Source organism: Grus americana, chromosome Z (genome assembly GCF_028858705.1).
Source record: "Grus americana isolate bGruAme1 chromosome Z, bGruAme1.mat, whole genome shotgun sequence".
Classification (NCBI taxonomy): Eukaryota; Metazoa; Chordata; class Aves; order Gruiformes; family Gruidae; genus Grus; species Grus americana.
This window is the reverse complement of record NC_072891.1, coordinates 59,458,898-59,486,716: the sequence shown is the minus strand read 5'-3', so window position 1 is coordinate 59,486,716 and position 27,819 is coordinate 59,458,898. Positions and strand designations below refer to the sequence as shown.

Below are 27,819 nucleotides of genomic sequence, written 5' to 3'. Positions count from 1 at the left end.
ATGATCTTTATAAATTTCCCCCTACTGCAGGGACGCAGAATAAAATATTCCACAGGAGAGAGCAGAATATCCCATAGTTGTGTCTTTTTGTCTTTTTTAGGATAGATTTAACAATTGATATAAGGTATTAGAAAACGGTATCTCAAGAATACAGATTTGTGGAAGTGGCAAACATAGAATTTAACAATTTGAGTAGGTTCTTCCATTATCGTGTTCATAATTCCTTAATATACATAGTGGACACACTGCATATTATTCTTATTTCTCATATATTTGGTTTTTTATTTTCTGAACATGACAGCATTTACATTGTTTTGAAAAGCGAAAACATTAGTTAATTAGGATTTTTTTCTGTTGTAGAAATTTGCTTACTGAGCATACTCCTTTACATCAGTAGGAGACTATATCTAATGGTGAAAGCTAGAATTAGTGCAAGTTATTAACTTCAATTACACCACTCCAGTAACATTCTGTTGCAATTTTCATACGAAAAATTGTAATCAATTGTAAGCTGTAGAATGGCTTCATAAAATATTATGAATTCCATAGGTTTTTGAAATGTGTATTTTATAAATTTAAACCAAAGTTACTTGTGTGTTTCAAAGCACTTAGCAATGTCCCCCAGACAGTCTGCTGCACATTACTATTATTATAACTTTGGAGTAAGACTACATTGTTCTTTTCCCTTACTAGCCTTTAGCTGAACTGTCACCTTTGTTCAAACAAAAGAGTTTTCCCTATTCTAAATTTGACATGGCTTTCCCAGGGAAGCATTGGCTGCGTGGTTGAAGAGTCTTATCCAATGACCCCCACTCTTGTATTGTTACAAGCCAAATTCCTTTTCCACTCCATTTGCTCATGTTTGACATAGCAGATAGATAGATTTGCACATAATAATTTTTAATGAACATTTTGTCATGCCCTCACCAATCCCCAGAAAAAGTCAGGACCCCAGGGCATAAGCATGTAAGTTCAAAATTAACTTGAACATGTTGTTATGTTGTATTATACATTATTTCAATTACATAGGTATGTATTATTTAAATTGAAACTAAAATTCAAAATTATCTAACTTCTATCGTAGCTGAAATATAATCTGTGTAATGGATACTTAACAGTCATGCAATAGTAAAATTATCATTTTGCATTTATTAGAGGATTCATCATTACTGTGCAAAACATGAGTAAATTCATTTCTTGGCTGCAGTATCTTTGCTGACCCAAGCCATTATCAAGGTTTCCTACTAACGAACTGCTGCAATAGCCTTTCTGAGGCTTGAATAGCTACTCTGAGACATACAAATAAAGGCTCTTTTAAGGAAGGGAATATGGCTGGTAGAAAGCAGGCTGCGTATTTATCACTCTGCCCAATCTCTGCCTGTTAAAATTGCCCTTGTGGGCCAGGTGAAATCATATGCAGTCTTGGATTCTGATTTCTCAGTCTTAGCTTCAGCAATAGGAGAGATGCCAGTGTGGGAAAGGAAGGTTTTCCAGCAGTGGTTACTGCTCAGGGCAAAGCTTTTCCTTCAGCAGAGGACAGAGTTCTGCTTCAAATACAAACACAGTATGATTGTGAGTCAAAATATAATTTTAGGCTATAAGTGTCCTAAAAACTTGAAAATCTCACTGAAGTAAAATATCTGTCTTCTGTGACTGCCTTCTGATTTTGTTGTTAGAAATACTGTTTTTTTCTATACACTACACATTTTCTTTTGCCTGTCACTTTTCCATACTTTCACTCTCTGGTTTGCCTTATTTCCCCCACCTCTACATATACTTCTGTGTATGAAAGTTTGGTAGGTAGTCTTATTGTACTGAATAGAAAATTAGTGGTAAAGGCAAAGACAGTTCCATCTCTAAAACCGATAAAATATTCTCGTGCCATCTCCAGTCTGATGATGATTTTTCTCTTCTTCCCATTCATCCCTTTGCTTCATCACTTCTGTTTAATCCAAACTAATGCAAATACTCTTTTTAGAGAAGGAAATAAATAATATTTACAATATATATGAGAGGAAAAAAAAGCAAATTGACTCCCTCTAAAACATACTTAACATTTCTAGCCCCATTTACTTCAAATGCAATTCCTTTCTTTTGCTTACTTTTATAACTTTTTTGTTAGGATTGGGCCCAGTGTGCTTTCCAGAATGGAAATCCAACACTACTTTTCCTGCCAAAGTTTTTTATTTGCGCTGGCAGCATGCTTAACTTTTGTAAGCAGGATTTGCTTGTGTCAAACTGTTGATTGGGGAATAGAGACATAGTGGTGCTCCAATCTTTAGCCTCTAAAAATTTGTATAGAAGTCTGATTTGGTTAACCAGTTACAATGAGTTTACATATTCCTTAATGTATGTTTAATCACAAAGGAAAACTGCACAGCTCAGGACTATTTAAAGTCACTGGTCTGAAGATGTGTGTTCATCTGGAATAGCAGAGACATGCTCTAATTGAAGCATGTTAGCACAACATTGTAGGCAAAGCAGCACAGTGCCTTTCTGCCATTATGCTTAGCATATTCACTGGTGATGAGCATTAGCATTAACTCAAATTCTCTGAATGTATTGCTGTCTACAGTCATGAGTGACAGAAGACTGTTGCTATTATAACTAGCTATTATGCAGGTCTGTAAGACTGTATGATAGAACTGTCCTTCCAATCAACAAACTGCCTCAGAAAAGCTTTCCTGGGTATTTTGCACCATCCCCCTTGATCATAAAAGAGAGACAGGTAGTGAAAGCTTGGACTTTCACACAACCTGCAGAGCATAGAAAGGATTGAGCTGAACCGTCCTGTAGATTATATACAGACTAATGGTTTATGAAGTTCCAACCAGGTATTTCCTTCCAATTGTGTTGTAGGAAGCTGGGAGATACTTGTGTAAGAAAGGGTATAGAGTTAATGAAAAGGTGTTATGAGGAAAGATTCCTGTTAGATTATGTGGATGAGACCCAAGCCCTACTGAAACAAATCAGAATACACCTATGAACTGCCATATAACTGAGATGACTGCACCTTTTGCGCTAACTTGGCCTTTATAGGGTTAGCATTTGGAGCAGGAAGAAAGTTGAGGCGAAGAAAGAAAAAGCTTGCTAAATTAGTATATTGACAAGTTGTAGAAAAGTTTTGAATGGGAATATCCCATCAATCACTTTGTATCTGTGCTTTGTAGCTATAAACATAGGAAAATAATTTCTCTTCTGTGAATTCATGCAAAAAAAATTGAAACAAAGGAAAAAGGAGGGCTATCAAATCATGCAAATAGTTGCTTCAGTTTGGTATTCAACTTGTCGGTTCTTTTTTTCCCTGGTTAATCAAATGCTTTTTCTTTTGTGCTGTTTTCTCATCATTACTACTGTACATCGCTACAGGCATTTATTTTGTATTAGCTTAGATTTGACTGTTTATGCATCATCTAAACACATCTTCCCATCTTCCATTTCAAATCATCATAAATTCATATACATGCTTTTTGATTACCATTTTTACACCTAAGAGTCACTCTGTCCAAGTGTTCTCCATGAATTTAATCTTAGCCCATACTATTTCTATGTGTTTGGATAATTCCATGGGGCAAGAGTAAAATATATGAAAAAAATAGTCTTCTTAACTTTTGGAAGTGTAAGAAGAAAAAAAAAAAGCCCATTAATGCCAGCAGCTTTTAATCGATGTGTAATAAAAGATAATTTACCTGATGCAGGTTCTATCTATATTAATAAAAAATAGATTGATTTGAACTTACAGACAGAGACATTGGCTTTATCTTACAAGTGTGAAGGAAGTTCATTCATTTATAATGGGGTGGGGAATAAAACAAAAAGAAATTGATGCAATTTTAATATTCGTCACTGGTGGGTTCTAGTTTAAGGCTACAAATTGAAACAAAAATACAGGGGTTTTGAGCAGGTCAGAATTTATTAAACTGAAGAAAACATAAACATATCTTCTTATCTTTGTATATGAGCTGGCAATATATTCTTGCAACCCAGAAAGCCAACCATGTCCTGGGCTGCATAAAAAGAAGCGTGACCAGAAGGTCAAGGGAGGTGATTCTGCCCCTCTCCTCTTTTCTTGTGAGAACCCATCTGGAGTACAGTGTTCAGCCCTGGGGCCTCCAACAGAAGAAAGACATGGAGCTGTTGGAGTGAGTCCAGAGGAGGGCCACAAAGATGATCACAGGGCTGGAGCACCTCTTCTAAGAGGACAGGCTGAGAGAGTTGGGATTGATCAGCCCAGAGAAGAGAAGGCTCCGAGGAGACCTTATAGCAGCCTTCCAGTACCTAAAGGGGGCCTACAGGAAAGATGGAGAGGGTCTGTTTACAAGGGCATGTAGTGATAGGACAAGGGGTAATGGGTTAAAACTGAAAGAGTGTAGATTTAGATTAGACATGAGGAAGAAATTCTTTACTGTGAGGGTGGTGAGACACTGGCACAGGTTGCCCAGAGAAGTTGTGGATGCCCCAACCCTGAAAGTGTTTAAGGCCAGGTTGAACAGGTCTTTGAGCAACCTGGTCTAGTGAAAGATGTCCCTGCCCACGGCTGGAGGAGTTGGACTAGATGATCTTCCAACTAGATGTCCCTTCCACCCCAAATGATTCTGTAATTCTATAATTTATAGAATTCTGTATTTTGCCCCATTATCTGTATTGCAGGAATGTTATTGTCTAAGTGTGTCATAGAAATAAGGCAGACATGGAACACCTCACTGAGAGATACATCTCTTTCCAGCAGACCTCAGGAAGGAACTGAGTTGCCAGAAAGGAGAACCTTTTCTCCAGAAGTTTATCTATTAGCTTTCTTAGTCTGTAAAAAGTACTCTAGGCCTATTTTAGTGCACCTTTGCTATGTACTGTTGTGCACATCTAGTGCACCTGTGATCTCTAAATAAATTATTTATAACTGCCTTCTTTTAAAATGAAGATATATTTCACTCTTAAAATTGGTTTTGTGTATGAATTGAGGGAGCAACGCTTTTCAGCAGAGGCACGTACTGTGCTAGAATGAGTGTCAGCTCATGACTTCCGTGACTCTGAAGCAAGGATAAGTGTTATGTCGCTGTGCAACAGAAAACTAAACACGTTTACTGGCAAAGGTTCAGGGCTCTTTTTGGTGTGAATGTATTCCTAAGAGCTTGAATGACTTGAAAAATATATTTATGGATATTCTTTGCAATTTTCAGTACCTATATAAGTAAGTAGCCTCTACTCTCCCTTTCTGTCCTGTAGTGTGATGTATCACAGAGAGTATTTCTAACTACTCAAGCAGCAGATTAGTGTTTCTGAGGTGTTTTGAGAGTTGGAGGAAGACAACAGTCTAGGCAAACTCCGCATGCTTGAGCAGTATGGAATACTGACTGGTGGTGGGCGGGTACAGAGATCCTGACTTGTAACACAAGTAACAAGTGGGAGTAGAGCTCTGATGGTGGGGCCTGAGGTAGTGAGTCATTTCTGTGGCTTAAAAGTCACAGTGAAAAGATAAGTGGTTGAAGTGACTTACCAGGAGCTTGAACGCTTTGAGAAGGGAAGAAGTGAAAAGCCTCATTCAGGTTTTTCTGTGAGAATGCTGAGCAGTTAAGCACGCCTGAAGACTAAGGTGACACGTAGATGTCAGCAAAAGGTTTGCTAAACAAAAGTATTTTAAAAGTTGTCATGAATGTGACTTGCCTTGTGAGAAAAACATGAAAATAAAGTAAGAGAAGATGCATCTTCCTTCACCGATGAAAAAACATTGTGTGGCTGATCGTAGATGACATGACAGTGAATAAATGACCCGGAAGAGAAGCAGGAAAAAAAGCCGTTCTACCAAAAATAAATAACAAAAGTGACCTTGGCTTCTAGAAGCTATTAAGGCAATGTTGAATGGACCAAAGTGTAGGACCTGAGGCATTCCTCTAGTGGAGGGTGTCCCTGCCTGCAGCAGGGGGGTTGGAACTAGATGATCTTTAAGGTCCCTTCCAACCCAACCCAAATCTCTGATTCTATGATTCTAATCATAGGTTCAGGTGCACAAAAGAACTTGTTAAGTAGGTCTTAAAAATAATATGTCAACATCAGAGGATGTGCATGCATTCCAGCCTACCCAGTATGGCGATAAGATGGCTATTGCGAAGTGAATAGAGGACATGATGATCCTCCTACCAGCAATTAGTTTGGTAGATCAAGACCAGTCCTTTAATAATAGCATTGTGTTATAAACAGTTCCATCCTGCAAGCTTCTCTAGTGATCTTTATTTCCAACCTGATTCTGCAGTTAAGATAATCTTTATCACAATACATATTAAATGTCCTTGTTCCATTGTTTTGATTTTGGTTTTCATTGTCCTGAAAAATAAGTAGCTGTTTCCTAGAGGATATTCCTGGAAAACTGCTGTTTCACTGTCTCACATACAAGCAGACACATGAACACTATCACTCCTTTTTCTTCTTTTTCTCCATCGTTTACTTACTTTGTTCTTCATAATGACAACCAAACCATGACAATGACAAGTCAGGTCTTAGCTATTGTGCTAACATCAGATTTGCAGTCATTCTTTCTAAACCCAGCCTATGCTACCAGGCAAGAGCTGGCACCTTTTCTCATGATCTCCCTTCTTGACAGATACGTAGTCTCTGATGAGAATCAAGGGTCATCACTTTCAGTATTAAAGTGCTGTTGCTTTTTCAAGTACAGTAGGCCAGTTTTAGTGAGATACCTCAAAGAATTGCTCAAACATGCTAATTTTCTTCAGGAAATACCTTGGAGACTGTTTCTGTTACCTTTTAAGTCAATAGTTGTCATTGGGTGTCATGGGGAGTATCTATATTAGTGTTTTCAGTTTGTGTCAGAAGGCATTTTTAAGTAAATGCTCTGATCAGTCTGTTTTACTGTTTTTTATGTCATGAAAGGTTCTTAAAGCACATGATTTTCAGATTAAAATAAACTGGGGCATTCCTGTGGCTCATGAAGTACACCCCAACTCAGTCAAAAAAAACCTTTAATGGGTATGGTGTGGACATTCTGTACTCAGCACCATCTGTCAGAGCAACTCCTAGTAGTCTCCACTGCTTGCTAACGTAGCCCTAATCACTGACTCCAGGGGGAGCAAATATCCAGGTAACTTTTCTTTGGGAACATTTTAAGTACTTCTTTGCCCAGCCCACTCTGCTTTTGAGTGGTAGTAAAACTGTAGAGCATTGCAAGGCAATTCTAAGAAACTATTTTCTACCTTGCATTGTAATATTGAGTATGTTGTAGAAGTAAAAATAATACATGGTAAAGACAGAACAGTTCCCCCACCCCCCAAAAAAGAAAGCAAGCCTAGGCCTACACTTGAATAGGTAAGATTGATTTTAAGGGTGGATTCTGGTATTAGGCATTCTGAGACCATGTGATTTGGCAGAAACTGTTGACTAAAAAATGTAAGATTTTTGGTACAGGACAATATTCTGTAATTTTACTTTTTCAAGTGTTTAAACTCACTTAGCTTTTTTAATGTTTGACGCTGAAGTATTTATCCATCTCTTAGTATCTGTCTTGAGAGACATTCTCTGTATAACAAGGAATGCTCATAAGTTTAAACTATTTTATCAAGAAATCTTTTCTAGCAAGCTAATTGTCATAGCATTTTCAGATTGGAGTCAGTGCAAAACATTTGACAGGCCAGTGACATGTAAATAACACTCAAATTCAAAGTGAATCAGCTTCCTCATGTGTAATCTCCTTGGTGATCTCATGTCCCTTTATCATTAAACAAGTCATTTTTTGAACACAGTTATATTAGTGTCTAAGTCAGTTCAGGCGCTTGTATGAAGGGTTTCAGGGGTGGACCTTTATCAATGAAAAAGAAACCAGTATGTATTTTCAAAAAGTCTGTTGATGTACATGCAAAATAGATTTAGAAGCGCAATAAACAAATTTATTTTTTGCTCTCAGAGTACCTGTACTCAGCTCGTATCAAAATAATGATAGTATCTCTATGAATCACCAGATAAGTTCTGTTGCCAGTTTGATCATTAGTGTTGTGTTCATGGAATGAAAGCAAAACATTTTCAAACACACCTTGGCTATCTTTTGAAGACAGATATCAATTACATTGATATGTTTAGCATTTTGGAATCTGCACCAATTCTGTTTTCATAGAAGCACTAGGAGACATTTCTTAGTGCTATGCGTAACGTACTATTGCAAAAGAAAAGATATTTGGGCCTGGGCTAGTATCTCTGCTTCCTGTTGCTCTCAGCCTAAAAATTGAAATTTAATGTAAGATACTACTTTACAGTCTGGTTCTCTATGGACTATTTACACTGATGGCAACTATTTTTATCAGTGAAACATAAAGTGAACTAGCTGTTAAATCATTGTTTTCTATCCCAGGTACAATATTTTTCAAGATAATTCCAATTTTTATTTTTTTTTTAAATATATATAGATAAATATTCCCACTGTTTCTGTGAGTTAATTGCAGAATTAATTGGATCATGTTGTCCTGAATAGCAATAAATGTGTATTGTTTATTTCTTAAATTTGGTTAAATTTTAATTTATTTTTTGTTCTGTAAGGTTTGCAACTCGTGTTGCTTGAAGTCTTCTGTGAGGCTTTACTATCTGCTGCTGGAACAATCCAAGTGAGGCTCAACTTTTAAACAAGGAAGGTGTTTCTAATAGAAACCTTGACATTTCTTTGAAATTTTAGAATGTCTTTTAGAAAGTTTCCCTTTTTGACAAAGAGTCACTGCTCTACTTACTCTAGTAGGTTTTGAATGGCTTTATATTTGAGTACATATGTATTAACCAATTTCACAGATACAGTGTACCTCATAATAGTGTGAAAATAAAAGACCATTTACCAAAGTTTCATGGCTAAGTGAAGAAAGTGATCTGGCATCAGTTGAGATGCAGTTTTGTGTACAGGCATATGTATTTAGGGAAAAGGCTTTGATTTTTCTAAAATTTAAAATTTTGGTCATACAGTTTAACTTTTGTTCATGTTCTGGAATACCTTGGTCATGACAGCAGTGAGCTGGGTGCCAGGTATCTTGGTGCTAAGCTTTGCAGAGGTGTGGACAGCGTGACTTTCTCACAGCCTTGTAAGAAGAGCTTGGTCTTGTAGGTGTGCTCTGAGGAGGCCCTGTGCCCCTTAAATAACAGTTTTCACATAGATGCACTGCTGTTTTCTTCCAGAAGTTACTTAAGCAGATAGGAGATGATGGTTCTCATTCTCCTTTTGTACTGCAGCACAGGGTACTTAGCACCTGCAGAGGCTTAAACTTGCCTCCTCCCTCATCTGACCAGATGGCCCATGTTTTCTGCAGTCATGCTCTGCCTTGTTATCTCCTGGGGGCTTTTCTGGGGAAAGGGAAGTCATCTGTCCATCCTGTTGGAATGCTTCTACTATAAAATCAAAAAATATGTGGGCAATTTTGAAAGTCCTTGTTTATGAAGGAAGAATCAAGGACTCTGCAGCATGGGCTTTTTATATTTTGAAACTAATGAAAGTTTAACATAAAAGCTGTTGTCATTGGTTCATCAAGGATTGAAGCATGGGTCATTTCCTTTGGGTGAATACTTTTATCAAATGGTTAAAGAGGTTTATTCATCCTGTTATTTCCTTCTAAACTTAGGTCAATAATTTCTTTTTTTAGTTGAAAATTGAAGGAGCTAATGTGGGTTCAAATAAAAGTATTCTGATAGCTTGGAAATATTGCTAAAGTAGGACAGAAGTTGAGACACATTCCCAGTCTTAAACATATCCTGTTAATTAGTCCTGAAGGCTTTCTCCTTCATATATAGGCATTACTGCCGCATCCTTCCAAATATTTTATAGGGTATGTGGCTTATGGCTGTGGAGGATTCCAGTTGTTACACCAAGATCTTTTCATGTATGAGAAAAGAGTTCATAGGCTTAACTGGTCTTAACTTTGGCAAGCATTTCTTAATTTAGGGGCAACAGAAGGCCAATGTTATGCTGTATTTTGATACTTCTTTGTCCTTAGCAGATCCTTTTCCTATTGATGTAATTTTCCAGAAGTTGTTTAAAGCTGCTTTGGGAGCAGATCATACTAGAGCAATGGTGCAAAGCAGAATAGTCTCCTATACCAGGGAAACTGAACCATTTTATTTTAAGACAGGTAAAAGTGATCTTTAATATATTCTTAATTGTATTGCCATAGCCAGTAAAGACGACGCTCAAAGAGGTTAAAATTCTCTGCAATGATGGTAACACTAAATGGCAGCCTGCTGGCCATGGTCTCATTTAGCTGTGGCAATGCAAGGTAGGTAACATAACTGCGTTAACCATTGATATCACTGGTCTTTTCTTTCTCTTTCTAAGGAAGATTGCCAGGCAGAGTCCAAACTCTTGAGTGGTCCTTGAAATCTGCTTTATAAGCCAGAATTGAAAGGGTAAAGGAAAAAAACCCACACAAAAAATAACCCTTAACATTAATGTAGTGAATTAAGTTTGCTAAAAAGCAAATTAAAATTTTTGGGAGTGTTTCAGCTCTTCATAAAGTGCATTATTCCTTTTAATAAAATGAATTTTGTGTATGCTATTTCAAAATATTGTACATTGAAAACTGTAAAGTAGATCTTACGCAAACACTCAGCAGTGTTTCCCCGCTGGCTGTTACACTTTCAGTATTATTGTTCACACTTCAATTCTTTCACACTCTAGATTTCGTCTGCAGCCTCCTGCCCAAAGCATATCTCAGTAAGAAGAGGATGAATAATGCATTATAATTATTTAATATGTTCACATAAATTGAGGGGGTCAGTTGAAGTGTTGTTCATATCATTGATGTGATTAATCCCACTGAAGACATGAAAGCACTAGTAAAGAATCACAGAATCCTTTAGGTTGGAAAAGACATTTAAGATCATCAATAAGATCATCAAGTCCAACCATTAACCTAGCACTGCTAAATCCACCACTAAACCCTAAGCACCACATCTACATGTCTTTGAAATACCGCCAGGGATGGTGACTCAGCCACTTCCCTTGGACAGCCTATTCCAATGCTTCACAACCCTTTCAGTGAAGAAATTTTTCCTAATATGTAATCTAAACCTCACCTGGTGCAACTTTAGGCCATTTCCTCTTGTCCTATCACTTGTTACTTGGGAGAAGAGACCAAAACCCACCTGGCTACAACCTCCTTTTGGATAGTTGTAGAGAGCCATCAGCCTCCTCTTCTCCAGACTAAACAACCCCAGCTTCTTCAGCCGCTCCTCATAAGACTTGTTCTCTAGATCCTTCACCAGCTTCGCTGCTCTTCTTTGGACACTCAGGCTTTATTCTTTCTGAGTTTGAGGAAGTTATTTTAGCTAATACCTTCAAGAGAAAGCAGATGCTGGGTCCAAGACCATAAAAGTGGCTGTTTAAGTATATCCCTCTGTGGTCTTACTGGTGCCAGGTGCCAACACAGAGGCTTAGAAGAAAAGTTAGAAATGGAGGAGATATCAAGCATTTACCCTGTGATATGTGCTCCCATGGCCAGCAGCTTAGTAAACCCTTGAGGAGGAGCTTCATCTGCACCACTGTGTTTGTGAACTATAACAATTTGTATCTTTTTAGTCAGTTGGCCATTGTCATCCAAAACCATCATGTTGCAATTAATTCTTATGTTCAATGGCATGTTGCATGAAAAAGTAGTTGCATCTGTTTATTTTAGATCTACCACTGAATAAGCTCACTGGGTCCATAGTTTTTATGTTACAGTGCTTGTGTTAAAGTAGTAATTAAATCCCCATTTGCCTTACTACACACTACATTATTTTGGAGCTTTCTGCCATATCCCCATTTAGTTGTCTCTTTTTCAACCTACTCTGTTTACTCTGTCTTCATACAGAATTTTATTGTTCTGATAACCTATGTTGTTTTTCTCTGTGTCTTATCCTGTTCTACAGTATTTTTTGAGAGCGTAATTGAGACAATATACATCCTCTAGCATTTCCCACTGACACAGACACTCTTTAGTAGCTCTGAAATGTTTTGTCTTCTTTTTCACAATCCTTTTTCCTTACCTTCTTATTAATGCTAATATTTTAACTTTTCAAATACCATACAAGATTTCTAAGAAAGCTCTTTTAAAAAATATTCTCTCCATGTAACGGCTGTAGAAGGAACAGAATTTCAGTGATAGGCAAGTGTGTATGAGTGGGTTTACTTAGAGATCAGCTTGCCACACAATGAACAGAGCTTGGTATATAATCTTTCAGAGCTATTAAGAGTTATAACATATATGTTTCCTCAGATTCAGTCCTGTCCAGAGAAGGGAGTTAAAAATCCATCAAAATATACACAACCAAATTCTGATCTCACTTATACTTAGAAATCCTAAGGAATTCGTAGATATGGCAAATAAAGATGTTAATGTGCTAAATTATCTGATATTTGAATGTAGCCCATCATATGAGGTTTTTCTTGTCTGAGACAACACATATCATTTTGAGTACAGCCTTGGGAAAGCACATCTTGTGATTTAATCTAGTCAGAAGTCATCTATTCCACAGTAGCAGAGTAAACAATTGTCATTTGGATTCCCCAGTATCCATTTAATGTAATGATGATCAGCATCAATTGTTGCATATATTAGTCACTGTCTTGTCAGAAAATCATTTTAACATTAACTATTTTTAAAACAGATGTCTACATTTTATGTGTTTATTTCAATTTAATTGTTGTCAATAGCTGCAAGAAGTCATTATCTGGTAGCAACATGCTCTTCAATTAACATTTCTTCTACAATCATGCTGATAGTAGTACATTCCATTTTTATAAATGTAAAGGTATCTTGCTAGATATAGGTGAAGGTCTGGCTGTTTTGACTCTAGGTTAAACCATAGGTCATATTTTGATCTGGCAGAAACAGATTCAGCATTTTTAAAGGCCAAAATATTGAGGTTCCATAAATACTAAGACAAATGTAAATGTCAAAGCAATCTTTTAACAGTGATTATGGATGTAAAAAATTGCTGTATCTCATATTCATCGGGACAGACTTTTACATCTTTTAATTCTTTTTCTTACAGTTTTCAGCTGTAGTTTTTCCACTCAGACTCCTTCCTTTCATGGTTCCATTCATTTTTCCAGATCATTACAAATCATATCAATTTACCACCGACACAAGGCTTAAGACCAACGTACAGTACATCTGATTTGTAACTTGTACTGCATTGTAACTGTTTGAGAGCTCAGTGGCAAAGAATCGGTCACAACTATTGAAGTGTTGTACCAGTGATTGGGGGCAATCATTTTACCAATCATTTTTCCTGACCAACAAAGTGATATTTTATATTATATTCTGCTCACACTCATGTTTTTCATTTGGTTTCACTTTATTTCAAATTTCTTTCATGCAAGGTTGAGTTAAATAGTTTGAAATCAGCTGAGGTTAAGAAAAGATTAATGTGACAATTGAAAGACACAGTAAAATGTTAAAAAATAGAAGTGGACTCAAATGTATGTTGGGAAGTCTGACAGTTTGTTGACATTGACCGAAACAAATTATTAAATTCTTACTTTCCAATGTAATCCCATTGATTCTGATGGAGGTGCAGCAAGTGCACGACTGGACCGTCCTGGCAGAGAGAAGTCTTCTGGTTTCTGCTTCTTTACTTGGAGTGGAGAGCCTTCTTTCAGCTCCTGGGATAGCAAGAATTGGCATGCAAATATCTCAAATTACAAGCATGTTACAATAAAGTTATGTGTAGTTTGGCCTGTTGAGTCATATGCAGTTTATGACCAGTTCTAACCTCCACATGCACCTCTGAAGAAGTATCACCTTAAAAGTTTTTGCCAGCCTTCACAGGCAATTCTCTGAATAACTTACATTTCCTGTTTGTTAAATTGTATCATAATTTTTTTCTCAAATATGTCAGGCTTATTTTGTATTTTCAGTCATATCCTCTATTTCCCATCCATGGTATATGCAACTTTCTATTGATGGAGAACTACTCATGGCTACCGATTATAGTTTTGAAACCAGTTTTCTCCTAGATAGTAGGAAACTCTTGCATTTTACTACAAAGTCATGGTTTTAAGCTTGCTTATAGTAGTATGAAAATAAATAAGCTTCTACAAGAAAATATCAAAATCTTTTCATTTCTAACAGTAGCAATTAGTATGTATTGTTTATTGTCAGTATGAAAAAGAAAAGAACGTGATTTTACCTGGCAAAGATAAGCACCTTTTAAAAAGGGACTTGCTTCACAAAGAGACAGTTGTGCACTTTTACTAAGTTTAGCTATACTACATCCTACACTTTGTAGGGGAGAGCACTGGATCTCATATACCTCAGTGGCAGCAAGGCTTTTGGTACTGTCTCCCACAATATTCTTGCATCCAGGTTAGAATATTATGGTCTGGATGACAGGACAATTAGATGGGTCAAAGTGTAGCTGGATGATTGAGCTGGAAGCATAGGCCAACAGAAGCCTTATGAAATTTAGCAAGGACAAATGTGGAGTCCCATACCTGTGAAGGGGTAGCCCTTGCAGCAGTACAGGCTGGGGGCTGACTGAGTGGCTGGGATCAGCTCTGCTGGAAGGAACCTGGGCACCTTGGCAGGCAGCAAGAAGAGTACAAGCTGTCAGTGCTCCCTGGCAGCAAAAGGCCAAAAACATGGGGGGCTGTATTGACAGGAGCATAGCTGGTCAAGTGAGGGAAGTGATTGCTCCCCTCTACTCAGCGCTTGTTAAACCGCATCTGGAGCACTGTGCCCTATTTTGGGCCCCATAATACAGGAAAGATATTGGCCAACTGTAGCTAGTTGAGCTGGGGGCTACAGAGGTGGTTGGACGGCAGTGCAGGCTGTGTCAGCAGTGGCTGAGGGAGCCTACTTTGAGAAAGAGGTTGGACTAGAGATCTCCTGATATCCCTTCCAACCTGAATAATCCTGTGATTCTGGTAAAAGTCATTACTGAGATGTTTAGTTTTTATACCCATGTCTCAATTTAAAATCAAATTATTTTACCTAACAAGTGAGTCTTTCTCCTTTACCCTAGTTTTTATTATTATCTTAGTAAAGATAAAGATGACTCTCAGCCAAAAATTGCGTTTTTACATACAGAATATTAAAACATGCAAATCTTTTATTCGTGATGTGGAACTACATGTAAGAACCAGGTTTTTGTAAGATAAAAGCTTTAAAAAGGAATGAAAAAACATTTTCTTTATGCCTAAAAACATCAGAAAGTATTAAAATAATGCTGGCACAAATCCATTCTTGGCAATACTTATCTCTAGGCCTAACAGAAACCCTGAAAGATCTCTTTGATTATTTTCACTTTTAAATGTAACCTACAGTGAAACTTGCAGGAGATCACTGTTCAAATTTTAAATTCACATGAAATCTCTTTGAAGTGTGTATGCTCAGTTAAAAGAAAGAATTGTAGAAAAGAGATCCATATTGGACTGAATGAAAGAGAAGGTCTACAGGTGTGTGGCCATGACTTGTTGTGTAATGTGTCTCAGGCAGTTAAAAAGGTTTTTAGAGGCAAAGATGCTTGGATTTGGGATGAGTTGCTGAGGTGAAAATAGAATGATATCAGAAGAAAAGATTAGGAGCAGAAGGGCTTAGATATAAAAAACAGTACCTGCTTGAGCAGAAAGTTTTAGCAGTCCCCTCCTATCAGCAGAGTGTCCTTTAATCTTATGGTGTATTGTGCTATTTTTAATATCTGTTGCAATCCTGTTAATTATTAACTGTAATTTTATACAAATCAAATACATGAACCTGTCTAAATTAATTAAGTACTGAACTGGCCTTTCCTTCATTTCAGATAGTTCAACATACTCTGGTCTTGCATGGGCAGGAGGGTTGCGTTTAGTGGTGCCATGGTTTTCGCTTACCACTGGAAGTTTATTTTTAACTTCTGAGTATTAAGCTGAAACTTGTGATATGTTGCCAGTGTCTTTACTATCAGCCATGTAATTAAAAGTAATTTGAAGTGAGATCTGTTTGAGTTCAAGCTACTCAACTTCAAGTCATTAATGTTACAGAAATTAAGTGCATTTACACATCGGCACATTTGGATAAATTCAGTAGTCTCCTTTACAGCATGTCCACACAAAGTCATTTTATCGCAGCTATCGAGAACAAACCACAGGAGCACTGTGGTGCTGCACTGTGTGGCTGCAGCCTTCCACTTACAGCCTTAATATTGATGATTAAATAGCAGACCCCATTTTCTAACTTGGCAAGATGCACCTATTCCTTTGTTATTTAAACTTATTTCTCTAGTGAGCCTGAGAATCAGGAATTAGTCGTAGGTGAAGATCTAGATACTAGTTATAAGAAACAAGAGATTCTTTTTTGGATCTGTGGTAAGTTGCTTCCTCACATTGTAATCTTAGTTACACAGAAAATGAGTGCATCCTAGATAAATAGGTAAGAAGGGTATCTTTAGGCTTAAAACTAAAGTTATAACAAAACTCCAGAAACTGAAAGCTGATGCAAAAATTCATTAAAGCATTTACAAGCTGAATCAATCTCCAAAAATCAGCATTAACCAAGTTTCATATTAGAGTGGCTACTTGAGTGACTAAGAAGACGACACATATATTTCAGGACCAAAATCAAAAAGACTACTTGCGCCATACAACGAATTTTATCAGTTCAAGCAGAGATTGGGAGCCAGTGATTTGTAGAGATCAAATGATCTGCAGGAAGCTCCAGCCTGGAGCACTGAATACCTTGTAATTGTTTCATTCATTGCATTACTTGTGGGTTTTTTTCATCTGAAGTAGAATTGATCCCAAGTTGCAAAATTTTGATAGTAAGTAGAGCAAGTACCATATTTTGAGTACAGAGTTTGAATATCTTTTTCATTTTTAAGAGAAAACAAACAGTTAAACTTCTCTTTTATATATCTGAATATGACAAGCAGGAGAAAAGATTTGCTTTTATATTCTATAATTGTAAGAATATTTATTACATCTTATTCGTTCATTACATACTTATGCCTTTACAGAAACTCTTAAGTAAGAAGATGTAGTGTCCTTTTCAAATATTTAAATCCACCTATTTACTATTAATTTCATTCTCTGCCATGATCATCCTATTCCTGGAAGGGTGAAATTCAGCTGGGATGACAGAGGTGTGCTCTGTAGTACCAGATGTATCAGGTTTGATTGCTGTTTGGCTAAAGATGTCTGACTGCATGTGATTAGATTGGGTACCAACTTTTGAAGAGACAAATGCTAGTTTCTACAAAAATTAAGTAATTACCTTTCGCTTTTAATCTTTTTTGTTGTGATATAAAATGCCAAAAGTGGTCAGATTTGTATTGTCAATAACTTTTCTATAAGCAAACATTTAAAAAAAATCTCCTAGAATTGGAGCCTCTCCTTTGGCTTGTCTTGTTTTAAAATGTTGGAGTTTCTCAGATTAGGAAGTAAAATAGTTAACATCTTACCTCAGAAACCTCTGTCTCAAAACCTAGGTTTATGAAACCAATGAAAAAATGATATGCTATACATTTGTAATTTGTACATGTAACCATTCTACATTGTATTTGCTTCTTAAATATGCTTTTTAGCATTCTGTTTATTACAACCAAACAAAATTCTGAGTCGTTCCCTCTGTTGGCTTTGGAGAAGCAATCACTCAGCCTAGAACTGCTTTCTACTTCAGCTTTCAAAAAAGAAACTGAGTACAACACAAAAAAATATTATCTTTCACATGCATCTGTATCTGTAATTCAAAGACACTAGCCTTTATGCCCAATGGTTTTCGCAGAGTGAAACTGAAAAGGCCAGTTTCAATGGGATAGTTATTTTTAATGTTGCACAGCATCTGATGCTTTTAAGACACTTTAAACTTTGATTAAAGACATATTTTTGCTATCCTATCTCATAGTGATGGGTGGGATGTTCATCCTGCTATGCTGCTAAATCCCTTTAAAGCAATCTGGTGGTATACTCAGAGTTCCAACCTTATTGTAACCCTGTTTATCACAAGGATAGCTCTGGTCTGATGAGGCTTATTTCCCTTGACCCCCTGTCTAGGCTATGATAGAAACAATTCACAGCCTACAACTAATAACGAATATAAAGATACAATGCAATGATTCAGGATTTTGTGGTAACGCTGTGTAACAACATGCTTACCTCCCCTACTTGCAGCCACTTGTTTCCAGTTTGACCAGTACAGCTGCGTGTGTGGCTGCTGTTTATCTGAACCATCGGAATGACTAGGTTTAAGTTTCTAAATACGTTTTTTTTATTCTACAAAAGTACTAACAAACTTTACATTGAATCAGGCTTGGGAGAAGTGTCTTACCAGTAATAAGCTGGCACTATTTCAATGAAGTTTTATTTTTAAAGATTTGGGATGTAAAACAATGTTAGTGGCAGATTTTGAAGGTACCCATGTGAGCTACATGCTGGAATCTAGTTCAGTTCCAATGTTCCTTCTGCACTTAACCACCATTTGCCTCTTTGAAAACTCGCTGCAGCTTCTAAACCCACAACCAGACATGTTGTTACTGGCTCAGGAAGACTGTTCCATAGCTTCAGTTGGATCTGTGTACTGTTGAGTATAAAACAAAACCTTTTTAAAATTATTAGTGTTAGTGTAAGATTTTGCTTTTCTGGAGACTACCATTAGCAAGCAGGAAGCATTACATACTTACAAGCAAAGTAATTAAAGCTTCACTTCTGTTTACTTCTGAAAGTTACATTCTTATGTTTATTATTTCCATTTCCTTTCTATTTAGACAAGCAATCTATGAAGTAATCGCTAAGCCAATCAAATATTCAGTATAGGGCTGACTTGATGAGGTGAATTGGATACTGCAAGAGGTCAAAGTTTGTAGCAAAAGACTGTTTCCTGATCTGGCTGAGGAGGTTAACTGCAGTTTTCTACCATTTGCAGGCATCACAATTTCTTGTTAGGGTTAAAGCCTGAACTAAGAATCTTAGTTGGCCAACTTTTCTTCAGCATTGTGTTAAATAAGATCTCACCTCTCTTCTTCTAGGTGGAATAAAGGTGTGCCAAAACAGTGTCATAATTTATGATCTCAGCTTGAAGAGAAGAAGGAAACTTTTGCTTTTTTGTAGTGTCAAATGAATGCATAATAGATAAAGTAAGTTTACAGATTTTTTTTCACGTGAAGTTGTATGACAGTTTCTTAATGTACTTTTTTTTTCTTTGCAGCTATTGGCTGACAAACAAGGTCCACATTAAACGACCCAGCACTGGCCTCCTCATGTATACGCTTGCCACCAGATTTTGTGATGAAATTCACCTGTATGGATTTTGGCCATTCCCAAAGGATTTACATGGAAAACCAGTCAAGTATCATTATTATGATGATCTGAAGTATCGGTACTTTTCTAATGCCAGTCCTCATAGGATGCCATTAGAGTTTAAAACGTTGTATGTATTACATAACAGAGGAGCACTTAAATTAACAACAGGGAAATGCGTACAGCAATAAAGTACATGTAAAATACAATAAGAAGTACAGAATACACACTTCATCATAATGATGTTGTGGAATGGCAATGGGATCCCAGTGAGGATATGTTTCAATACCCACTAAGCCATCGGAAAAAGGAATTTTATCAGAAGTACATAACCAGCTATTATGCCTGTAAAGTGCTATATAACTTAAGCTATCCTGACTGTAAGGGTTCAAGTAAGTGCCACTTTCACTAAGAAAAAAGCTTGAATGTATACTCAGTAGTGTTTACAGGAACCAGTGACACATTCATCATGAATTAAAGAAGAAAAATATAGTCTGCTTACTGCTGACTTGCCATTGTGGTCAGACAGCCTACAGAAGAAATCCCCAGTGGGTGGAATATTCACTTGAGCAAATAAACCAGGCTTTGGCAGAAAATATCATGATGGAATTGAGTAGAGAAAGTGAAATCCATAAGATCAAACAAATCAGTAAATGCCTTCATTCAGAGGACTGTTTCTGATCTTGTATTATAACCTCAGCTTTTGTTTTGTTGCTTTTTTCCTTATTGTTGTTGGTTGGGTTTTGTTGCTTTTTAGTATTGGAACCCTTAAAGGGTTTTGAGGATGTTATGAATAATTAAAAGTATCTTACAGAATTGTCTTAGGAAAAAAAAAATTCATAAGGGTGGGAGGGTGGCGGGAAACATCAAATATTTTATCAATTGTTAATGTGTTGAATCCTGCTGTCACACAACCCTTAATATTCCAATTGTTTTTCTAGCTACTGCTGTCAATACCCACTACATGGAATCACTCAGAGGTCATTTTGATCTATTGTCAAAGAGAAGTTTTTCTGTTGTGTTTAAAGATGTAAAAGAAGGTGCCCTTATTTTTGGTACCAAAGATTACTCTTATACATCAGTCTTTCCTTGAAGAAATGCTGTAGATTTAGCATGTTTCTTTGCTGCTGAAGGGAGTATATTCTTTATGCTATTTAAATTTTTGAATTAAGCATCTCAAAGCAAAGCCTCTTTACATACTTTGCATATAGAATTTCATTCTTCAGAAAGATCTGCAGGAGTAAAGAAATTATTTCATACATATATATACAATTTTTATTCCTGATTAAAAGTAAAGCACAAAATCTAAAGGAACTCAGGTGACATTGGAACATGTCTAAAGAAAAAAAAAAACCTAGACAATTAAATGGAAAATAAAAGAACTTTAGATCAAACAGTTCTTTAAAACTTAACTTTCTAATCGTGTTGGATGATATCTCTAATATACCTCTTTTGTATCAGCACGATGTTCTGATTTGTAAATGACTGAAATAACAGAGCTGCATTATCTCACAGTGATTTTTCTGAACATCAGCCTTGTTTATCGATGAAAACAAGAATTCTTTCACTCCCTTCTTTCAAAAAAGAGAAATTACAGAGGGTAGGACAGGGTGGAGTGTCAGTACAGCATATACTAAGATACAAAACCTGTCTGCATATACGTTTTAGTGCTAATGGAGCAGGTAAAGTAAGAACACCATGGTTCCACCATTTTCATGTCAGGCTAAGCTAAAGAGGAGGCATGCAGATACAATGTATGGGTATTTTCTTGTTATGTTTTCAGTTCTACGTTAGGTCCTCATCTCCAAATGTGACAGTTGGTGAATCTATTGAATTTTGAACTAGCTCAAGCAATTTCATATGTAGCACAACACTCACAAACATTTACTAGCTAAAAGTGCCATTTACTACCCATTTTTCCTCTTAAGTTCACATGTATTTCATCCTGCATGACTAGAGGTCTGTGATTATGCAAATTTAGTAGCTAAATCACTGCCTTGCAGACAGTTTTGCCAAAAGTTGATGGGAAATAGAAAGCCATTCTGCTATATCTAAGATGTAGCAGCATCTTTCCTTATTCACCATTCTCTCCTACCCAGGACTGTTTACTTTGGGTATCTGCTAAGCTGTGGAATGTGGTCATAACTCTATCACCACTGAAACCAAGGCATCACAAGGAACTAAACAGCCATACAGACTGGAACGTGTTTAATTTGTTGTTGATAAACCAGAGGGTATTATTTGTACACTGTGTAAACTTGCAGTTTAAGACAAGGCTATTTCCTTGATGAAAGGTGGGCGTGTTCCTGTTCTTTCTGTTAGGGTTTTGCTGCTGTTGATCTTTTAAAATGTATTTCATACACATGGACAGAATTTCTGTTGAGATAAAGAAATTCCATGTGCCAGTCTCACAGAAACTCACGAGAAGCATCTGTTTAGCTTTATCTTTTCTTCTGGGAATGTCTTTTCTTCTCTTTAGTGTCAGTCCATCAACAAAAAAGGAATTCAAGTAGACTAAAATATTAACTGTCAGATGATATTTTTCACCTCAGGGACAGTTTTAATGCACCAATGCATTTAATGCAAAGTAGATGATGACACTCTTAATTCCTATGGTCATTAAAAAAAAAAATTACTTGTGTAATTCAAAACAATGAGATAAATAGGAAGACAGCTGAGAAAGTTTTTCTTTAAAAGTCAGCAGATGAAGAAAAATTTGGCATAAGCCTGTTTTGCAACCCTCCTATTTGATTCTCTGTGAGTGAAGTTAACTTAAGTACACAAACCATGGAGTCCAGATTTTTACCTGATCACTAAATCTGATAGAACAAGGTGATACAGGGCAAGGTTTCTCCAACTTGGTTGGCACAAGATGTGACAGTAGCACCTACTTGCAAGATAACAGAGTTTGCCCTTTTCAAAGCTGAACCTTAACCTCATCTCCTGCAGGCTTTCCACCTTCAATACTGCACTCTACTGGCACCATGAGCCATGGTCTCATGGCTCTCTACTGTCATCCACACTCATTCTTCTCATAGCACCCTCCCCTCAAACTGGCACCCAGGTGTGTCTCCCTAACAAAAGCATAGGACTCCTCACTAACCTGCGTCAGCTTTTATCCTGAGCTGAAGTGTAATGTAGCAAGTGGCATGTTTCAAACCATCCTCTGAGGCAAACAGCAGTTGTAGTCTTTGACCATGCAGATTTTCACAAGCACTAGGAGTCATTTTACTCTACTGCTCTTGTATAAGATCAGTGTCCATGTAGAGCCCAAAGCTTCTGGGGCTCCCGGATGTGCAGTTTGTTGTGCTGCAAATTGTCTGTTTTGAGGGGGTTTGTGACCACGTTACTGGTTACTCTAAGGTGACATGAGGTGGGATATGCCCAGAGCTTTTCCTCTTCGGTTAAATGGCCTCGGTTGTTAGCCGTCCCACTGCTGGGAAGATGTAGCAGTGGACTCATGGCAGAGACCCTTTTCTTACCTTTCCTTTATACCTCCATGCTCTGTATTGCCCTGGGCCTCTTCGTGCATTTCTATTGAGGCACCCCAGGTTTTGAAAGAAAAGAACCAGATTGCTTCCACTGTGTCACTCTTTATCCCTATAGGTGACCTGGAGCATAGCCCCAAAGGCTTAGCTGCTGTATACATACTTTACAGTGGAATAAATTTCACTTTGTGGTCCTTCATTGTGCAGTAGTCAACAGCTCAAGCCTCCATAGTTGCCTTGGATGATTTGTTTATATACATTCACACCTCCTGTGCTGCTTACAGCACAGATCAGATAAACAGCCTTTATTATAATTACCACTCTTATCATCCAACACTATCAACAACTAATACAAAGTAGATAGATAAGATAAAATGAAGAAGGATCCCTAATATTGTAATGATATTTGCCCTGATGAGGAACAACTAAGAAATGCACATCAGTTGAGTGTTCCTCAAATTTATTCTCACATCAGTCGTATCAATTGCCAGCTATGGTTCCTAAGAGTGTTAAAAATAAGAACTGGGAGCTACGTCAAGACAGCAGACAGAGTAGATTTTTCCAAATCTAATGACAGCTTTACATTGCACAACCTGATTTCATTCAGATAAATTTATTGTAAATTGTTTATTAACAAACAAGTTAATGTTTCTGTGGCAGTCTTTCATAAAAATAATAGATAAATATATTTGATTGTTAAGTTTTCAGCTTTGGGACAGTTCTGTCTCCCACAGCCACTCTCCAGATATAAGATCTTTCTCTAATTGACTGCAATTTGAAGATAAACAAGTGTGAGTTCAGTACCTTTTTTTTAGTGCTGAGCACTCTTTACAGTGACTTTCCTGGGAGAGACGTGTCCAGGATCGAGATGGGGATCTAGATTAGCATATTTCAGGATATAACTCTGAAATTGCACATTATTTATTTATAAGAGCACTGCTACTTTCTGTAGGGAAAAGCACAATTGTTCTAAATATAGATAAAACAAAGGAAGAGCGTTTACAGAGAGCTTCATTCCTGCACAGTACTATTGCTACTGAGCATATGTAATACAATTTCTGTGGTTTAAAGTATTGATATGTATTCTGTCAGGATTGTCATGCTTGACACTGTTAATATTATTTCAAGTACAGGTATGGGGATTGTTTTTTATTTGTATAACTGTAAAATAAAGACCTTTTTTCATTTTTTTCTGCTATATTCTGTTCTGTATTCCTTTGTAACACAACTGTGATAATATTTTTCAATTATATGGTCATTGTAAGGATATGTGGAAGGAGTGTCTGCTTCTTTAAAGCGTCTGGTCAAGGACTTTCTCATCACAAAAGGGGATATTAAGAAAAGGAGGAAGCCATAAACTGAACACAGACAGACACAAATGTGAGATGAGAACCAAAACTGATCAGTTTCACTAATTGGTAAAGATACGTGTAGTGTAGGAATGTTTATTTTTAAGTAAGATTATCTGATCAAGGACCTTGTTAAATTGGATACTATGGAAAAGGGGGAAGCAATAAAGTATATGGAGACACAAACCTTACAGACAAATCATAATGGAGACAACATCAAGAAGCGAACCTTGTCAGACACACTAACTGAACAACTGTCAAGAAACTGCAGGCAAACAGGACTTTCTGACTGACAAAGTTGCAGACCTGAGGCTCCGGGATGTTGGAAGGGAGTTGATGGGACTGTGCAAACTGATGAGGCAATGTGCAGGGAGGAAAAAAAAGAGGAATAAGCAGAAAAGGAGCCAGTCATGTGTAAGCCATGGCCAGTCAGTACACTTGCCTGGCTTACCCCTGAGCCTGATTGCCACAGTCTGTCCTAACTCCCCATTAAATCTTTTCTTAACTAACTCTCTGCGTAATCTCACTCTCCATCCCATGTGTGTGAGTACTGCAAGGACTCAGTACCAACTGCTGAGGAACCGAAGTGAGAGGACTGACTGCCAGCTGCTGGAGTCAGGCTGGGGACATGGGTGCCCCTGGCCTGTGGTGTCGGCTACTGGAGCGAGTGGGGGGGGGGGGGGGGTGTCTCAGTCGCCCTCTACAACTACCTGAAAGGAGGTTGTAGTGAGATGGGTGTCAGTCTCTTTTCCCAAGCAACAAGTGATAGGATGAGAGGAAACAGCCTCAAGTTGCACCGGGGGAGGTTTAGATTGGATATTGGGAAAAAAGGGTTGTCAATCATTGGAACAGGCTGCTCAGGGAAGTGGTTGAGTCACCATCCCTGGTGGTATTTAAAAGACACGTAGATACGGTGCTTAGGGACATGGTTTAGTGGTGGACTTGGCAGTGTTGGGTTTACGGTTGGATTCGATCTTAATGGTCTTTTCCAACCCAAATGATTCTGTGATTCTATGATTTAGTGTCAGCATCTGGAGCAAGTGGGGGTCCTTAACCTCCAGCCCGGGGGTGGGAATGGTGTGTGTTCCCAAAACCAGCTGCTGAGGGTCACCAGCATGAGTGAGGCGAGTGATGGACTCAGCATTGGAGGCTGGGGCAGGACCACAGATCACAGCCCGTGTGCCTGGTGCTGGCTGCTGGGGGGTGAGTGCCTGTATCCTCCCCAAACCTGGTGTTCCTGGGTAATCACCAGCAAACTTCAGCTGGACCAGCCGGCAGGTAGCAGACCCTGGGTCGGGGCAGGGGTCTCAGGCAGGCAGAGTGTCTGTGCTGGGGTGCTGCTGGGTGAGTGTGTTTGCAGCAAGCGCAGTGCTGGACCAGCCGGCACGTTGGGGACCCAGTGTGGCAGGCAAGAGGGCCCAGGATCAGGGCAGGGGTGCCAGGTGGGCAGAGGGGCCATGCTGGTACTTGGGGATCCGTGAACGTCCGCGTGTTTGCGAATATTGTGAATGTCCCATGTGTGCTGCAGTAGTGACCTTCTGTGTCTGCCAGCCCAGGAGGAGGAGAGGGCTGGGCTGCCTGCCCTTGGGTTTGTGCAAGTTCTCTCTGGGGGTGCTGTCAGAGGCTGCTCCTCCTCTGCGGCAGTGTGAGTGACCAGCCGTGTCAGTGTCCTCTGTCTGTGTCCCCATGTCTCTGTGTGTTTTGCATGGACACATGTTCAGCTTCATTTCTGGTTGAGCCTGCAAATGGGAAAGCACCAGCTACATGCCTCAGCCTGGGCAGAGACCCTGGGGCACCAGGCACCAGTCTGGGCTCCATCAGCGGAGCAGGAGAGGTCCTGGCCTGAAGCGGCTGGAGGAGGCAGCTGCTCATAATGCCCCATTAATACAATCTATTATAAAAGATTTGAAGTGGTTCACATGAGAACAAAACTTACCCAATGAGGGCCAGAATCTCTGTATACACTTCAGAATGTAAAAGAAAATGAAAAAAAATAGCTTGTGGAAAACATATACAATACTGCAAAAAACATATACGCTATGCTTTAAAGCTTATTAAATCAATTAGTATCATGTTTTGATCAATAATACATTTCTAAACCTTTACCAGCCATGCTACAAAAGCAAATACACAACTCCACCCTGGCTGTAGAAACTACAAGAAAACCCCCAACCTTTCCCATAATGAATTTGACATTTTTATTCTATAATTGCAGATTCAGCCTTCACACACTGTTGGAGCTCATGTGTATTTAAAAATGCTATGATAGTCAATATTTTGCTAAGCTGTGTTCTTTTTCATGGCACATGCACAAAAGGCCATATTTTGCTGAATCCTGCTTATAGCTCTGTCATATTAGATTATTTTAAATGTCTATCTGTTTGTATTGGGAAAATGCTGTCTTTTGATTACTTACTACAGAAAAAATATAAGCATATAATTCGTAATCAGTAACTGTGTTCATGAAAAATTCTTGCACTATAAGGAAGACCTGCTTACGCTGGCTTACTAGATTACTGTGCTTTCTCTGCAGCCTTAAACAATGGCCTTGTGAGCCCACCTTTCAGTTTATGCCTTATCTTCCGTTTGTTTTTTATATCCCAAAATAAATACATATATAAACCAAGGAGATGTTTTCACCATTTTCTTATTGCAAAACTTTAAATATATTTGATGTGATTCAAGTGCTGCTTCTAAGCCTTATGAAACCAGATTAACAATATGAAAGATTGCTTCTCAAAGGAGTATTGACAAAGGAATTGTAACTTCCACTTCCAGTTTAGTTGTTCCTTTACGGCACTTAAGTCATAACAGAGCTAGCCAACTGCACAGGTAGCTAGTCAGCACAGTAGACAGACTTCTCAGACTCACCTTCATGACTCAGCAGCTGTTCTGGAGCATTCAAATCCTTGTCTCCACCTATTGCTTTGTTGCACTAACGAAAAACGGCTTCAGGTCCATCAAGTTCAAGAACAGGGTCTGAGCAGCTGGTTCCCACATTGTTTTCCTATATAATCCTCTGACTGCAGGAAAGCAAAAGTCAAAGTGAAGGTTAATGACATTATGATAGTATGAAGATAGCAAAAAACCCCAAACAAACCAAAAACCAAACAAAAAAACCCACCATACCCCCCCCAAAAAAAAACCAAACCAAAAAACAGTAACAAAAAAAGAGCAGATGATTTCAAATGTCCCTCTCCTGAACTTCCAACTGAATGGCTGAATGGCATTCACCCTTTCCTCTACAGGGTGGTCCATGTGCTCTCCAGGCTCTCTGTTCTTACTCCTATATCATTGGCAAGTGCAAACTAACTCCTAAATCTGTGCATGAACAGAGACTATTTGAAGCCTGAGGCACTGTTGTGTAGGAATCACCAGGCTGGAAGAATAGCTATTGTAGTATGGTATTCTATGTGGATGAAATGCTTCTTTTAGAAGAAAGATGGAGTAGCCTGGGTGGTGCATCTGTAATGCTCCCTGCTGTGCTTCTACAACGCATAGAAGAGTGCTGTGTGATATACATACAGCATTCAGCGCTGTAATAGCTCTAACTCTGCTCATCAAAGTCATCCTATGAGTCGTAAAATGTGTAAAGCCTGATTTTACACAAAGTTATGTCCTGAACTAACCTCAGCTACTCCAATGCCAGCTGCATCACTGCTTTTCCAGTTCCAGTGTCTTCCAGTCTCACTGAGTTGCTGCTTCTTCCAATAATCTCATATCCCTCCAATATCCACTGTTGCAGCATGGGACAGAG

At 38.1% G+C, this 27,819-nt stretch overlaps 1 protein-coding gene and 1 long non-coding RNA gene across 3 annotated transcripts in view; one reads left to right on the top strand and one right to left on the bottom strand.

Moving 5' to 3' along the window:
- Positions 1–23,901, top strand: part of ST8SIA4 (ST8 alpha-N-acetyl-neuraminide alpha-2,8-sialyltransferase 4) — a 75,366-nt gene extending 51,465 nt beyond the window's left edge. The window contains exon 5 of the mRNA XM_054810765.1: positions 19,134–23,901. Coding sequence (XP_054666740.1) covers positions 19,134–19,416 — 283 coding nt within the window. The 3' untranslated portion in view covers positions 19,417–23,901. The remainder of the gene's footprint in view (positions 1–19,133) is intronic.
- On the bottom strand, positions 215–27,819 carry LOC129199769 (uncharacterized). Of its 2 annotated transcripts, XR_008574737.1 has the most exons (4): positions 27,692–27,819; positions 26,934–27,085; positions 13,496–13,618; positions 215–1,544 (listed from the first exon to the last, which is right to left on the bottom strand). It is a non-coding gene; the product is annotated as an uncharacterized LOC129199769 (long non-coding RNA). The 2 variants fall into 2 exon arrangements; XR_008574736.1 differs by lacking the exon at positions 215–1,544 and having other exon boundaries at positions 12,549–13,618.